This window comes from Macrotis lagotis, chromosome 1 (genome assembly GCF_037893015.1).
Source record: "Macrotis lagotis isolate mMagLag1 chromosome 1, bilby.v1.9.chrom.fasta, whole genome shotgun sequence".
Classification (NCBI taxonomy): Eukaryota; Metazoa; Chordata; class Mammalia; order Peramelemorphia; family Peramelidae; genus Macrotis; species Macrotis lagotis.
The window spans coordinates 353,469,649-353,486,532 of NC_133658.1; the positions used below are offsets into that span (position 1 = coordinate 353,469,649).

At 38.3% G+C, this 16,884-nt stretch overlaps 1 protein-coding gene across 3 annotated transcripts in view; it reads right to left on the reverse strand.

The window, feature by feature from the left end:
* Positions 1-16,884, reverse strand: part of PTPRT (protein tyrosine phosphatase receptor type T) — a 1,378,737-nt gene that overhangs the window by 378,033 nt on the left and 983,820 nt on the right. For all 3 annotated transcript variants that reach the window (XM_074211996.1, XM_074211997.1, XM_074211998.1), the window contains one exon: positions 11,748-12,044. In XM_074211996.1, coding sequence (XP_074068097.1) covers positions 11,748-12,044 — 297 coding nt within the window. The remainder of the gene's footprint in view (positions 1-11,747; positions 12,045-16,884) is intronic.

Consider the following 16,884-nt stretch of genomic DNA (forward strand, 5'->3'; position numbering starts at 1 on the left):
CATTTGGGGTTTTCTTGGCAGATATTAGAATGACCATCTCCAGTTTCTTTTACAGATGAAGAAACTGAGGTAAACAGGGCCCAGGGTCATTCAGCCAATAAGAAATCAAATCTGTATTTGAATTCAGGTCTTCCTAACTCCAAGTCCAACTTTATCAGCAGTACAAACCAGCTGCCTCAGGAACTGCTTGACTTCATACTAAATTGCCTAAATTGGCTGAAATCTTTAGGTCTCCTTTTTATTTTTTGGTGTCTCTTTCATTATAATTCACTGCTTTTAATGTCTCATGAACTGGGAAACCAGATGAAAATAAACTTGTTAGAATTATTTACATATTGGGGGATGGAGTCAAGATGGCCACAGGACAGGACCACCTCTTAGGTGCTCTCAATCAAAATTTATAAGCTAAGGACTCTAATTAAATTTTCGAGAGACAGAACCCACAGAGGGATGCAGTGAGGCAGTTCTCCAAACCAAGGTAACCTGGAAAAGAGCAGAAAGGCTCCCCTCCATGGGGCTGGAGGGGCAGCCCGCCAGAGCGAAGGGACCTCAGCCTTCTGGAGGCAGCCCCAGGGCACTGGGAGCCATGGCTCACAGATGCAAGGGCAGTTTCCTGACCTATACCCCTGGGAAGCACCAAGCACAACTTGGGGGATCAGCGGGGGTACCTCTGCCAGAGAGAGCACGTGAAGCCCGGCTCTCAGGGCACACAATGAGCTGTGTGGTTGGGGCAACCGAGATCCAGGAACCAGAAGCAGGCAGAGCCAGTAAGCAGGAGCCCCCAGGGCATGAGTGCTGAGCCTAGGGAGGCAAGTGGAGAGAGACTACAGAGCTCTGTCCTCTGTCCCTGGAACAGGATTGTGGGGTTCTGAACATGTTCAGATCCTGATTGCAGTCTAGGCACCCCATAGAACAGCAGGGCCCCCTCTCCACCTCAGTCTCATGGCAGAGGGATGTGCTTGTGGTCATTCACAGACCAGGAGGGAAGGCAGAGTCTCACACACTAACTCAGGAAGCACCCCAAAGCCAGGCACAGGCTAGAGAAATGAGTAAGCAGAGAAAAAAGAGGAACACCATTGATAAATACTTTGCCTGTGATCCCAAGAAGGATCAAAACACTCAATCTGAAGAAGAGGAAGCACAAGCTCCTGCATCTAAAGACTCCAAGAAAAACAGAAATAGGGCTCAGGCTGCTGATAGAGCTCAAAAGAGTCTTTGAAAATCAAATGAGGGAGTTAGAAGAAAAACTGGAAAAAGAAATGAGACAGATGCAGGAAAAACATGAAAATGAAGTCAGCAGCCTAGTCAAGGAGATCCAAAAAAATGCTGAAGAACATAACATGTTAAAAACCAGCTTAGGCCAAATGGATAAAACAGTTCAAAAAGTTATTGAGGAGAAGAATGCTTTAAAAAGCAGAATAGGCCAGATGGAAAAGGAGATAAGAAAGCTCTCTGAGGAAAACAAAGCCTTCAGACAAAGAATGAAACTGAGGAAGGTTGCTCATTTTACGAGAAATTAGGACACAATACTTCAAAACCAAAAGAATGAAAAATTAGAAGAAAATGTGAAACATCTCACTGAAAAAGCAACAGATATGGAAAACAGATTTAGGAAAGATAATTTAAAGATTATTGGAATACCTGAAAGTCATGACCAGGAAAAGAACCTTGATAACATTTTCAAAGAATTACTACAGGAAAACTGCCCTGATATCCTAGAAGCAGAGGGAAAAATAGAAATTGAGAGAATCCACTGATCTCCCCAAGAAAGAGAGATACAAAAGAAACAACCCCCAGGAATATTGTAGCCAAGTTCCAGAACTCCCAAGTCAAAGAGAAAATATTACAAGCAGCCAGAAGGACACAACTCAAATATCATGGAGCTGCAGTCAAGATTCACACAGGATTTAGCAGCAACTACATTAAAAGCTCATAGGTCTTTGAATATAATATTCCTGAAGGCAAAAGAGCTTAGAATGCAACCAAGAATCAACTACCTAGCAAAACTGAATGTCCTCTTCCAGGGAAAAAGTTGGACTTTGAATGAACCAGGGGAATTTCAAATCTTCTTGCTGGAATGGCCAGAGCTGAACAGAAGGTTTGATCTTCAAATATAGGACTCAGGTGAAGCATAGAGAGTGGTGTAGAAGGGGGAAAATATGAGGGACTCAATGATGATGAACTACATGTATTCCTGTATAGAAAAATGATACTGATAATACTCATATGAACCTCATTTAATAGAGCAGATAGAAGGAGCTTTTATAGATGAAGCACAGGAGAAAGCTGAATTTGAAGATATATTGTGGTGTAAAAATTAGAGTCAACAGATAAAATGGAAATGTAATGGGAGAAAGAAAAAGGAGAGGAGGAATAGGCTAAGATATTTCATATAATAAGATTTTTCTTTATTACAATGAGCTATTGCAATGATATGGAAGGGGGGAAGGCAAGGGGGAATGAGGGAATCTTTGCTCTCATCAGAGGTGGCTAGGAGAGGAAACAGCATATATATACTCAATGGGATATAGACATCTGGAGTAAGAAGGAGGGGGTGACAGGGGGAAGGAGGTGATGTGAGTGATGGAGGAGAGGATGGACCATGGTGGGAGAGTGGTCTGCTATAACACATTTTTTTTTTTTATTTCTTGCAAGGGGCTGGGACTGGATGGCCTGTCTGGGACCATAGGACCAGATGGATGCTGGGCCTAAGGGGTAGCATGTGTGTTTGGGGCCTCTTGGCCCCAGGGCCAGGATCTATCTGCTGCACCACTCAGCTACCCTACAGCAGAGTCAGAGTGAAAGGAGAGAGAAAATATAATACACAGTAGTAGAGAAGTATGAATGGAGGAAGTTGCGATCAGCAATGGCAACAGTGGAAAAATATGGAAGTAACTTTTGTGATGGGCTTATCATAAAGACTATCATCCACCCATGACAGAGCTGGTGGTGTTGGAGAACAGAATGAAGCACAATTTTATTATTATTATTATTTTTGGGGGGGGTGCAGGGCAAATGGGGCTGGGTGGCCTTTCTGGGGCCGCACAGCTGGGTGATTGTGGGTGTCTGAGGCTAAATTTGGACCCAGGTGCTCCTGGCCCAAGGGCCAGTGCTCTGTCTGCCACCTGGCTGCCCCTACTACTATTATTATTGCTATTTTATTTTATTTTGTATTTATTTATTTATTTATTTTTTTGCAAGGCAAACGGGGTTAAGTGGCTTGCCCAAGGCCACATGGCTAGGTAATTATTAAGTGTCTGAGACCAGATTTGAACCCAGATACTCCTGATTCCAGGGCTGGTGCTTTATCCACTATGCCACCTAGCCTCCCCTTTTATTTGGTTTTTGCAGGGCAATGTGTTTGGGGTGGCTTGTATGGGGGTCACACAGCTGGTTGATTATTGGGTGTCTGGGGCCAGATTTGGGCTAGGGTGCTCCTGGCTCCAGGGCCAGTGCTCTGTCCACTGTGCCACCTGGTCATACCTACAATTATTATTATTTTTCTTTTAATTTTAATTTTTTTCTCTCCCCTTTACTTTGTCGCCCATACGGGTCTATATTTTTTGGGGAAGGGGGTATTATGTTTACTCTTAAACAAGAATATTTTAGTAATGTATAAAATATTATTTGTACAAAATAAGAATAAATAAATACATATATGGAAAAAAGAAATAAAAAAGAATTATTTACAAATTAAGTTAAGTAGACTCTTATTGAGGACTTTCTTCTGATGATTTTCTATTATAAAATATGGAAGGCCAGAGATCATTTTTTTGTTTCCTTTCTGGTTCTCTCTTATATGCTATTTGACAGAGGCTTCTGGACAAGTGACCTCTCTGAATAAGTGAAGTGTTTTTTGGAGTAATATAGGAAAATTAGGATAGATTATTTCTCTATTCACAGACTATTTTGCCATTCACACAACAGTCTTCTGGATGAATATAGGCAATGTCATCACCATAGGTACAAGGATTCCTAATTCTGAAAACTACATGAAATGTAAGTCCCATTAAAAGTAAAGCCACCCCTGGAGGTGGAAGGGGGAAGAGAGCCAAGATGGCAGTATATAGGCAGGAATTCCCAGAAGTTCTCCCCCAGACCACTTTAAATTCCTTTAAATAATGACTCTAACTAAATTCTAGAGTGGTAGAAACCATAAAAAGACTGAGTGAAACAATATTCCAGCCCAAGACAACTTGGAAGATCCACACAAGGTCTGTTACACCAGGGTTAAAAAGGGCCCATGGTGTAGCCCAGCTGTTCCAGAATGAACCAGCTCCAGCCATTCAGGAACAGTCCACTGGGTGCCCAGGTCTCTGGGGGAACCTGAGTCCATGGCAGTGGTAGCAGATTTCCCAACTTCTCAGCCCAGGGATTGCCAAGGACAATTGGAAAGAGCAGCAGGAGAACTCTGTCATGCCAGAGTGAGGGCAAAGTTCAATCCAGTGCAGCCTGAACCAAAGGCAGACTCAGGCAGCTTTCCATCAGGGAACTACTTGGCAGCTCCTTCCAGAACACTCACCCCACATACAGTAAGGGGTTCAGTGGAGACTGCAAGGTCTCTCTGTTATCCCTGGGTCAGGACTCTTTGGCTTTGCCCATACTCAGGTCTGGGTACAATAGAGCTTATAAACTCCAGCAGAGCAGGGACTCCCTTCACAGTTCCAGGGCAGAGGGGAGTGTTTGTGGTCATCCACAGAACAGAGCACAGGCCAGGAGAGCAGTGAGAGTCTCTCATAAGTCCTTGAAGAAATGATGTCCCTGAGAGAGGTGTAAAAAATTCTCAAAAGCTTGGTACAGTGTGTCCTTCACTCTGGAAGCAGAGTCCCACACTAACAGAGTTAAAATCAAATCATAGGCTGGGGACATAAGCAAAAACATAAGAAAAAAATTGATCATAAACAATACTATAGAAGAACTCAAAAAAAGATTTTGAAAATAAAATAAGGGAGATAGAGAAAAAATTGGAAAGAGAAAAGAGAGTGATATGGTAAAATCATCAAGTCAGCAACTTGGTGAAGAAATTTACCAAAAAATACTGAAGAAAATAGCATCTTATAAACAAATTTGGTCAAAAGGAGAAAAAAACAGTAAAAAAAAGGACAAGGAGGAAGAGAATGTCTTAAAAAGTAGAATTGACCAGATGGAAATGGAGATACAAAAACTCTGAAGAAAATAATTGCTTAAAATGTAGAATGGAGCTAAGGGAAGTTGCTGACTTTTGAGAAATCAAGAAACAATAAAACAAAACCAAATTGATGAAAAAAATAGAAGAAAATGTGAAATATCTCATTGGAAAAACAACTTATCTGGAAAACAGATCCAGGAGAGATATTTTAAAAATTATTGAGTTACTCAAAAATCCTGACCAGGAAAAAAGCCTAGACTTCATTTTTTAAGAAATTCTACAGGAAAATTGTCCTGATATCCTAGAAGCAGAAGGGAAAATAAACATTGAAAGAATCCCCAATCAATGCCTAAAGAGATCCCCAAATGAAAATCCACCTCGATTATAGTCAAATTTCAGAACTCCCAAGGCAAGGAGAAAATATTACAAGCAGCCACAAAGAAACAATTCAAGTATCGTGAAGCTAAAGTAAGGACAACATAAGATTTAGAAGCTTCTTCATTAAGGGCTCCTAAGATGTGGAATATGTTATTCCAGAAGAGAAAAGAGTTTGGATTACAACCAAGAATGAATTACCCAGCAAGATTAAACATGCTCTTTCAGGGGAAAAGATGGACATTCAATGAAATAGGGGATTTTGAAACTGATGAAATGACCTGAGCTGAACAGAAAGTTTGATTGTAAAATAAAGGATTGAGGTGAAGCATAGAGAGGATGGAAGAGTAAATTATGAGGAACATAATCTGTTGCTTGTAGTCCTACATAGGAAGATGATACTGTTGACTCATTTCAACCTTCTCATTTATAAGAGCAATTAGAAGGAGCATATATAGTCAAGTCACAGAAGGGAGTTGAATTTGAAGGAATAATACATTAACAAAATGGAATTAATGGGTGAGAAAGGAATGTACTGGGAGATAGGGAAAGGATAGGTAGAATGGGGCAAGTTATTTCACATAAAAGTGGCAAGGAAAAGCTTTTGCAATGTAGTGGAATGAGGAAGATGAGGGGGAATGAGTGAGTCTCTTTACTCTCTTCCAAAGTGGCTCAGAGAGGAAATAGCATACACACTCAGGAATATAGAAATCTATTTTACCCCAGAGGAAAATAGGAGAGGAAAAGGGATGGGAAAGGAGGACAGGGGAGGAGAGGGAGGTGTAGGTCACTGAAAGGGGCAGTTATTGTGGGAGAGGGTGGTTAGATACAAAATACTTTTGAGTAGGGACAGGTTGAAAGGACAGAATAGAATAGGTGTGGGGTGGGAGGAGAATAGGATGGAAGGAAATACAGCTAGCAATAGCAACTGGGGAGGAATATTGAAGCAATGTCTCTGATGGACTTATGATAAAGAATGCTATCATCCTAAAGAAAGAACTGATTGTGACTAAAAATAAATAAATAAACAAAAAGAGGGGGAAAGCAGCAAAACTCATAAGTAAAACCTATCAGTTTAGTGAGACAGATCATTCTTTATCTCACTGCAGAGTATTTCTTTCTAGCACCTTAAGAATGGTTGCTCAGAGCAATAGGTAATGTTCTCCTGCTGGATTCTCTCATGTAAAGTGAAATTTTCAAAATTGTCTTTTCTGCAATCTCTCCCATGTCTAATAGACCCAGGAATTAGTATCATCTTTAACTTAGAAAAGAATTCTAGTTGATTCTTTATCATTTATTAAATGTTTACAATAGTATAAAGTTCTTGGCTGGGTGCTGAAGATAAAAAGATGACAACTGATATAGTTACTGTCAATTTTTAAGACCTAATAGTTGCACATGTGCATAGGTTAAGATAGCATAAAGCATAGAGATGGAGCCAAAGGAAAAACCTAGACAAAGGAGTATAAGGGAATGTGGGAAGGGAGAGATCATTCTCAGTTGTGAGGACTGGAGAAGCCTTCATAAAAAAAGATAAGCTGACCATGCAAGGAAGAGAAATAGGGCATTCCAGGTCTAGACATTATCTTGACCAAAGTCAATCAGAAAGCAGAAAGTTGGATTGGAAGATGAGAAAAAAAATTCCAACAAAACAAAAATCAAGGACAAGAAATTAAATTGAAGAAAATAAGGCAAGAAAAGTAAGTGGAGTTAGGTTGCAGCAGGAACTTAATCAATCAATGAATCAATAAACATTTACTTAGCTCTTACCATATATGGAACACTGTGATAAATGGTGGGGATACAAAGAAAGGCTAAAATTATCCCTGTCCTCAAGGAGGACATTCTAGAGTAAAGGACACCATGTAATTAGAGACATGAGGAACCAGAACTTCTTCCTATAGAAAATAGACTACCAAACAAGATTCTGATCAAGGGAATAACAGGGGCAGATCTATATACTGGGAGAGTTGTTTTTGCAGATGTATGGTGAATGAATTGGAAAGATGTTTTACTAAGACAGAGATCACAATGGAGGTGTGAGGGTTTGATCAATAAACATTTAGTAACATACTCTAGGTGAGGCACCATACTTGTGTGGGGAAGCAAATATGAAAGGACAACTGTCCCTTCCATTAAGAAGTTTATATTCTAAAAGGGAAGGAAATTTAGAGGCCCAGCTAATTCAGCCCCCTAATTTTTCAGTTGAGCCAACCAAGGCTCATAGAGATATATGATTTGCTCAAGGTCAAAGAAAGAGTAATGAAGTTTCAGTATGATGATGTTTATACTTTTGTGGCCACAGCACTATATTAAATTAGATGACTTCTTTCACCATGATGGGGCTTCTACTCTTCCATCTACTTCTGTTTCATTTCTTCTCCTCTCAAATCATGATCCTGGTCATGATCATAACACTTCAGAAAAAATCAATAGTAATAGCTCATCAAAGAAAGTGTAAGGGGTTCTGCTATACATGCCAGGTCATGAGGAATCATATCTATCTATATGAAACTGGAACGGGGGGAGTACAGGGAAAAATTGAATATTTTGAAGTTTCACAGTTGTCTTTCAATAAAAAAGGACCTCCCCCAGAAGAAGGTCATCTCCTCAAGGGTGGTGGTCATGTTGTATCCCCAGCAATATAGAGTCCTATCCTACACATTTTTTTTGGCCCAGACTTGTAATTTTGCCAGTCTAGGATTCTCCCCATGAGGAAACTTACTCTACCAATGCACAGTAGCCTCTTCTCTGCAATTTATAGTCCTGGAGAATTACCCAGGAGCAAATAAGAGGTTAAAGTGACTTACACAGAATCTCACAGACAGAGACAGGACCTGGATTTTCCTGACACTTAGGTTGGCTCTCTATCCACAATGCTGCAATTTCTATCATCTTGCACATAGTAATCACTAAAGAAGTGTTTGATCGGTTGAATTGAATGTATAGTTCACCAGTCTCCTCATTCTGCTGGTCAGCTTTACCATTAGAATTGGAAGAATTTATTGCTGTATCTTTAGAGAAGACCATTTTATTCAGTTGAATAAAATGGTAATAGGAGTTACCAAGAGCTCCATAGAAACTGTAAGATTATTTTGTCTTTGGAGAAGGGATTAGACCCACGTCTGTCTTTCCTGTGAAGGGCTACTGAGCCTAGTTTCAAACACTGCAATGACTTTTCTCTTCCTTTATGAGGTTATTCCATTCCCAAAGTAACCGTTGATGAGGTCTATTTTCCTGACATTCAGTCTGAATTTACTGTTCTCAGTGCCATCTGAGTCTTCCCAGATGTGCTATATGGATGAGTCAACACTTGTCCCAAAAAATAAATGAAATGACAAGTGAATGCAATATGTGATGGGGGCACCCAGGCTGTCAGGTTCCTTCCCATGGCTGTGCTGATCCAATCTTCTCATTAAAAAAGAGTGTCAGATGAAAAAGCCCTTTTGGGTGGTATAGCAACCCAGAAAATCACAGCACGTCAGAACTAGATTATCTCATTCAATGCCCTTATTTTACAGATAAGGAAACTGAGGAAAAAGGTGACTTCCCCAAGGTAATTTTTTTTAATATATAGGAGCTGAAAACTGAACTCAGTCTCCTGATTTCACCCTTTGGGCTCTTTTCTGAACTCAGTCTCCTGATTTCACCCTTTGGGCTCTTTTCTGAACTCAGTCTCCTGATTTTAACCTTTGGGCTCTTTTCACCATGTCCTACTGGGCCAAACATAGTTTATTGCAATGAAAGCACAGACCTGACTCTCACAACATCACAATGCTCTGGGTTTGGTGATGATAGAAATTCTGTGGTCTCTTCTTGGTGACCTCAAGGTACATGGGCAAGCAATGTAAGTTTCTATTCTAGCACTAGATGAGGAAGTGCTTCACTGTTTCTTTGTATTTCTAGCTCACAGCCCAGTGCTTTTCATATAGGGGGCTGTCCTTGATATGGTGGTTCTATGACTGAAATAAACCTTTAACTGGGGGGGGGGTCAGCCAGTTTGGATTCCCTCCCTTTTCAAATATAGTAATTCAGGCTCAGGGAGTCCAAGTGATTCATTTGAGATCAAAGTATAAGTGACAGAGGTGGTATTTGAACCCAAGTTCCCTGATATCAACATCCACACTCATGTTTAATAGGTGCTTATGGATTAGATATGGGATCCCTTCCCATGTAAAAGTATAAGTAATAAAACTAGAGAAAGTGACTTTTGTGAGTAGAATACAGTTCGTTATTATCATCAAACAATCACCAACCATTTATTATGCATTATGGTCAGGTACTGTCATTATTGCTATTTCAATATTTTTAATGAGCTATGATATCATCAGGCTAGGTTAAGGGTTCTTAACTAGGAATCCATGGATTTTGGGGGAATATTTTTCATGAATATTTAATATAATCAGTATTGTTGTGATAGGTAATCTATGTGTTTTATGTATTAAAAAAATCCAAAATGTCAAAATATTATTCTGAGCAAGGATGTATAGACTTTCCAAATTTCCAAAGGGATCTTTAATACACACAAAAAATTCAGATCCCACTCCAATTTAGATGTTTCCTCAACAAAAGCAATTCATAGGCTGCCATTTCCCCTCTCCTCAAATGATCACATGGTAGCCAAGTTCTGATTATGAACTTCTCTGTCCGTCATTTAAGTTAGTCCTTAGACATCAGATATTCATTGATCACTGGGTAGATGATTTTTTCAACTTGAAAAACTGTAAGACCTTGTGCCCCTACAACAGTAAAATTGGGAAAATCTGGGCCACATTGTTGCCAAGATGAGGCATCAGAGGGTAACTTAGAGAAATAATTGCTAGTGTCACAGCTGAAAATATTCTTCAGTCTCTATATAGGAAAAATGAAGCATAATGAATTAATGTCTGATCATATGCTCTTTCTCTCCACCCTTTCCAGGCTTATTTCTAAAAATGAGCATTACCTGGAGAGATTCAGGAATGGGGGGTAGGGTAGATAAAGTAACATTTGTTTGTTTTTTAGCTCCAGATTTTTACCAATGAAGGATGTTGTGAAATCATGTGATATTAGAGTTTACAATAAGCTCAGAACACAGACTTTTTAGAATATAAAAATCAGAGCAAAAAAGGGCTAGGAGAAGTTATAGAATCAAAAGGACTTAAAGTAAGACTAAAGATATCACCATTTGGTCCAAGCTCACTACCTTTATTCAATCCCAGCTGCCAGATCATGCCATCTTCCTGTCATGACACTATATAGCCCCTTCTCCACTCTGCTACTATCACCACCAGTTTCCACCTGGGAACACTGATAATTAACCCAATGCTTCTGGAAAGGGCACATTCTTTAATTACCTTTAACTTTGTTACCAAGTCTTCTGTAATTACCTTTTCCTGGTCACTATCCCTCTAGAGCTAGGTAACTATTTAGTGTTCAAGAAGTGTTTTTTTCTGTTTGCTCAATCATTTATTCCTTCAACAACAGAAAAATTATTAAATTTCTACTATGGAAAAGGCATAATGCCAAAAGATTAGAGATACAAAGTAAAAGCTCATGGAGCTCACATTCATAGGATCATAGATTTAGAGTTGAAAGGTATCTTGGGGGGTGATCTGGTTCAACCCACCAATTTTACAAATGAGGAAATTGAGACCCAGAGAGATCAGATTAATTTAACTCATCCAAGGTAACATGGGTTGTAAATGGCAAAGGCAGGATTTGAACCCCAAACCAATGGAAACAATCCAGGAAAAATGAAGTGATTTTCCTTAAGTCTGTTAATAAAAGATGAGCATCATTGGGTCCAGAATTCAGGTCTCCTGACTCTGAGAAGGTGAAGATGGTCTACTCTGCCCTGGAATCTTTACAAATGGAGAAGAAGCTCACTGGATACATTAAAGGTTTTTTTTTTTTAAATTCTAGTTAGTGGAAAAGTAACTGATTTAATTCATAATTCAAAGTAGAGAATGAGAAAAAAAAAACTTTTCTAACTCTGTCATATGTTATAGAGAGCCATTTTTTCCATAGTTTTTTCTTTGACCTGGTCTTTGCAGGACAATTGGAAACTCTTGGGTTTTAGCTGAAAAGAAACAGAAGCTGACCTCTTCAACCGATAGACACTAGAAGTAGAGTCTTCTAAATTGCTTTATTATGGCTGCCAGACAATTCTGTCAACAAAGTTATTTCTTTTTCAGCTGTCACTGTTGATTGAACACCCAGCAAGCTGGAAGTATTCTTCCCGACCCTTAGAAAGCACACCTACCATCCTCCTCTGTCTGCACCACGAGTTCCTCACTTTCCATCTTCCCCTCTGGGTTGGAGAGCACAAGCCTCAGCTGGATGGTCATGAATGGGCGGAGGCCCCTCAGGGTGTAGTGGGATGATGTCTGGATGACTTCCTCAGCTTCATACTGTTGTTGATTGAATACATACTGGTATTGAACAGTGAGGTTGTAGCTGTGGCAACGGGTCACTGCATACCCAAAGGGTTCCCATTGGAGGGTCAGCTGTCTGGAGCGGATGTCCACAATCTCCACATTCTGAGGACCATGCACAGGATCTGTTGAAATATACAAGAGGATAAGAGCTTATTGATAAAGGGCAAAAGGGATCAGCTCAAGAGAGAGGAAATGCACCCTGCTATAGTAGATAGGGTACATCATTACAAATACTCTTGAATATACTTTATAGGTGATATATACATTAAACTTTTGGGTCAGGAGTCCTGAGTTCAAATCCAACCACTGAGATATGCTAGCACTGTAATCCCAACCAGTCATTGACCCTTAGTTTCCTCTTTGTAAATGGGCTTAATGCCTCCTAAAAATCTTTTCCAACTCTAACTTTAGGATCCTATAACATAGGCTAGCTATATGACCACGGGAAAGCCACAATCTCTTTAAATCTCAGTTTCTTCAATCTGTTAAATAGGAGTAATGATATATAGAGTTTCTATGAATAAAACAATTTGTAAATCTTAAAGTCCTACATAAAAGTTAGATGAGTTTTGTTTTCATTATTAGCAGTAGTATTATAATTATTGCAATTAAAAGTGCTACTAGCATTCAGGAAACCTGGGTTCTTGTTCTTGTTTTGTCATTGACTGAAGAGAAGATGGGAATTATTTCTCTCATTTTATAGTTGATAAGCCCAAATCCCAGAGAGTAGAAATGGCTCTTCCTCCTCTAACCTTCCCCCTGTGCCCCATTTACATTACTGAATTAAATAACTGGTAATGGCCAGAGTGGGATCCCACACCTCAGATACATTGACTTCAAATTTAGGACGTTTTCCATTACACCATATTGCCTCTCCAAGAGAAATAGTAAATTCAAAATTCTGGCAACAACTGTTAAGTGTCTCAACATAATAACAAATTCAGAGAAACACTAGCCCTGGGACTTGTTGAGAGAGTAAAGTACTGCTCTAAGGACCACTTCAAGAATTTCCATTTCATTCTAAATCTTTGACTTAGTCAAAATAATAATAAAGTATTGTCACTTTTTTACATATGAAGAAACTAAGGTGTAGAAATTAAAACAATTGACTCAAATGTCAATGTAGGATTTGAACCCAGGTCTCCTGGAATCAAGTCTAGCTGTTTTCATTGTATTAGCCTTCATGATCATTCATTTGACTAGAGGGAGACCAAGTGATTTAACATTTCAGATTTGCAAATGTATTCATTCATTCATTTATTTATTCATCATCCATCTAATAACTTTATTATTAATTAAAGATGTACTTTGAACAGAAGTATGAAGAAATGCTGTATAAGACATTTAGGAAGCATATGCTAGGAAAGGGGGATGAGTTGGTAACCATAGTAAGGGCTTAAGAATGGGATAATCCATGTTTGATATTTACGTGACCTTGGAAAAATCAATTCCTATCTTGTACACTTAGTTTCCTTCCATGTAAAATAATGGAGAGATGTGGAATCAGATTTCTAAGGTTTCTTTCAGCTTCAGATCTCATGTTGAGCCATCAGTATGACCTAAAATATGCTCACACATACACATACACAATCAGGTATGCTGTCAGTGCATAATGGATAGATAGGGAACAATATTTGGATCAGGAAAATGGTTTCAAATCTTGCCTCAGGTACTAGGTGGACAAGTCACTACATATTTCAATGCCTCTTTGTTTCCTCATCTGTAAAATGAAGAGGATGGATTCACTGACTTTATAAGGTACTTTTCATCTCTAAATGTATAATAAAAAGTTTGACTCTTGGTCATATTGTAAAGTCAAATTAGGTTATTGCTGTATTTCCTTCCTTCTCCATCAGTCTTCTTTTCTAACTCACTTCCTAGTAGTGTCTTTACCTTTTCCAGATCCAGTCTCCCTCTAGTCATTTGGGAAGCAGAAAAACACATCTGGGAACCATCCTCCATGTCTTCTATTACTGAGCCTCAAAGTTCTTTTCCTAAAGGATTTTTTCTTTAACAGGAGCAGCAGTAAAACAAATGCTCATCTTTTGTTTTTAAAACTAGCACCATTTTACTGGAGCTGCTCTAAAGCCCTGAGAAATTGAAAACAACAATTTCCAAAGTTTCAAATAGGAATATCATGCAAAAGTTAGTAGAGAGGAATGTAGAAAGTATGAATAGGTTATGACCCTGAACTGATGAGGAACTCTGAGGAAGAAGTGTAAAAGATCTCATGAATAAAGTATACGATAAGAAGAGTTTAGTTACATGTTTAGGTCAAGAGATAGCAGGGAAAGTTGCTGAGTACTCCATTGTTATTCTCAAGACATCAGAAGAAAGTAAGAGAGGCCCCTATTCTACAAGTGGAACTTATAGGGAATGGGAACACAAATAAGAGATGTACAGAATCATAAGACATGCATGGGCTACAGACATTATCAGTAGGGAGAATTGCTGAATCAGTGATAACATAAATGAATTTGTATAGTTTTGAGAATGACAGCAGACACTATGAGAGCTGAATTTTGATCCTTGGGCTTCAGTGGTTGAAGGTGCTACAGCAGTTAAGTTCTTCAAACTCCTTTTCAACATTAGTTGATCAATCTCATTGCAGTAGGGTGTGAGTTGATAACTTTGGAACCTTTAAGGTAATATCCCCTTTGGGGGTATTTACATTTTTTAAAATCTCAAAGACAAAAAAAAGCCTTTGATACCCATAGGATTACATTTCTTATGGTTCAATTTCAGGCATGATTACGAGAGTCATCTTTTTAAATGGTCGAGGGGAGTTTTCATTGGAAAGGGAATATCTTGGTGAATTCCTGCTAATCAGATAATTATCATCTCCCTCAATATGATTTACAAAATGAGTTTTCACAAAATGGATTTGATGAAGTTCCACAGAATGCCATACTCTTTGGTCTCATCATAGTAAAGAGGTGACCACAGGTTTTCAATGGCTATACTGAATTATCAATAGGCTCTTTCATATAGGAAATACTTTGACTGCTAGTCCATTGACTATTAACTGACTATGTATCTGTCATTAGAAGATCAGCCTAGCTGTATCCATAGAAGCTCATCACCAGAAGGTTGACCATCAGGTGATGAGATTTTTGGCTATAGCAACTCATTAAACTGTTTACTAAGTCCTGGAGGGGTGGCCATCTGTAAGAATGCTTGAAGTAGCCAAAGTGATAAAATCATAGATATTTTGAAGCATTGCTTTGTAAATTGATTTTGATAAATTTGGTTGGTTAATAATAAGCCATATCATTATGGACTAAATATCAAATTTATCCAAAATTTCTGGCAGTCAGTTCTGCCCCTGGCCTGAGTCAAAAGCTCAGTGAACACCAAAACAAAATAATAAGTTATGTTCAAACAGCCATGAAAAAATTGAAAGTGGTAAGATCATAAAGAATAGGTTTGGCTCTAAATAAAAATAAGAAAAGATACTTCTCCTGATATTTTTGCAGAAGTGGGGGGGTGTGGGTAGGGGAAGTCCCTCTGGTATGGAACATTACATATAATGTCAGATTTTTTTTTATAATATATGGATTGGGTTTGCTGAAAATTTTTCTTTTTTTCCTTTGAATAAATTCTTTATTTTAAGGGATGGTTCACCAGGAGGGAGGAAGAGAGGAATGCAAAAGAAAATTTGAGTGATGGAAAAACAAAAAAAAAATCTATAAAAATTTAATTTATAAAACTATGTTCAGCAAATTACTGACATTGTTAACAAAAAGACAGACTGAAAACACCCAAGTTGAACAGGCTTATGAAATAAAACTATACTTTTCACAATATAAAAACTGAATTTTCCAGAAAATTTTAGTATTCTATAAATGAAAATGAAAAATATAATAAGATAAGATATTTAATATGGCATGCAACTTGTGAACTGACATGACCTTGTCCCAAGGCAGTTCACTCTACAGTAGGATCACTGTAATTGTTGGGCAGTTATTTCTTCTAGTAATCTTCATTCATTGGTTTTGGCTCTGTCCTCTATCCATGTTCCCCATGATAATTTTTTAAAACTTGCAGATGGACATCATACATCCCTTAGCCATTCATATGTCTCCCTTTTTAAGCAAAACATTTTCAACTTAGTTAATAAAATCTTCTAGAATAATTTCATAGGATCATAGATTTATAGTTAAAAAACTTAAAGGATAACCTCATTTCACAGAAAAGAAAACTAAGTCCCAAAGAGGTTAAAGGACCGGATTATAAAACTAGCAAATTCCTGAAGTAAGATTTGAACCCAAGTCTTCTGACTTTTAAGTCCACTGCCTTTCCCACTACACTAAGGACCATTTTGGTCATTCTCTGGTTGGGTTTGCCTAATAGTAAGCTCTTCACAGTTCTGTACTCTTTTGTCAACAGTACAATAAACATTCAGATATTCTAGCTGTTGATCAGGAAATATTACCAGGAACTATGCTAGAGGATATAAAAGAAAGGAAAAATATGTTCCTTAACCTTAAAGATTTTTTTTTCTTTTTAGGTATACATTCTCTCTAACCCATCACCAAGAAAGCAAAATACAAACCAACTGAACAAACAAAAACATTACAGATATGCATAGTCAAACAAAACAAATTCTCACAATGACAATATTAAAAAAATGCATCTCAATCTGATTCTGAGTTCATTAGATACTTTGTACAAGGTAGGTAACAGGTCTTATCATGAATTCTCTGGAATCATGGCTAATTATTGTATGGATTTAAGTAAGGAGTTTATATGCTGTACATTGAAAATAAATGCATGTGTGGAAAAAAACATACATGGTGCAAATGGCATGTAATTTTAGGGGGAACACACTAGGTGGGGAATACCTAGAAAGGTCTCCCTCTCAGAGAAGTGGAACTTTGAGTAAAGAAGAAGCCAGGAGAAAAGATGAAGAGAAAAAGTGTTTAGGGCAAAGCTAATGAGAAAAGCATGGAGTGACATGAT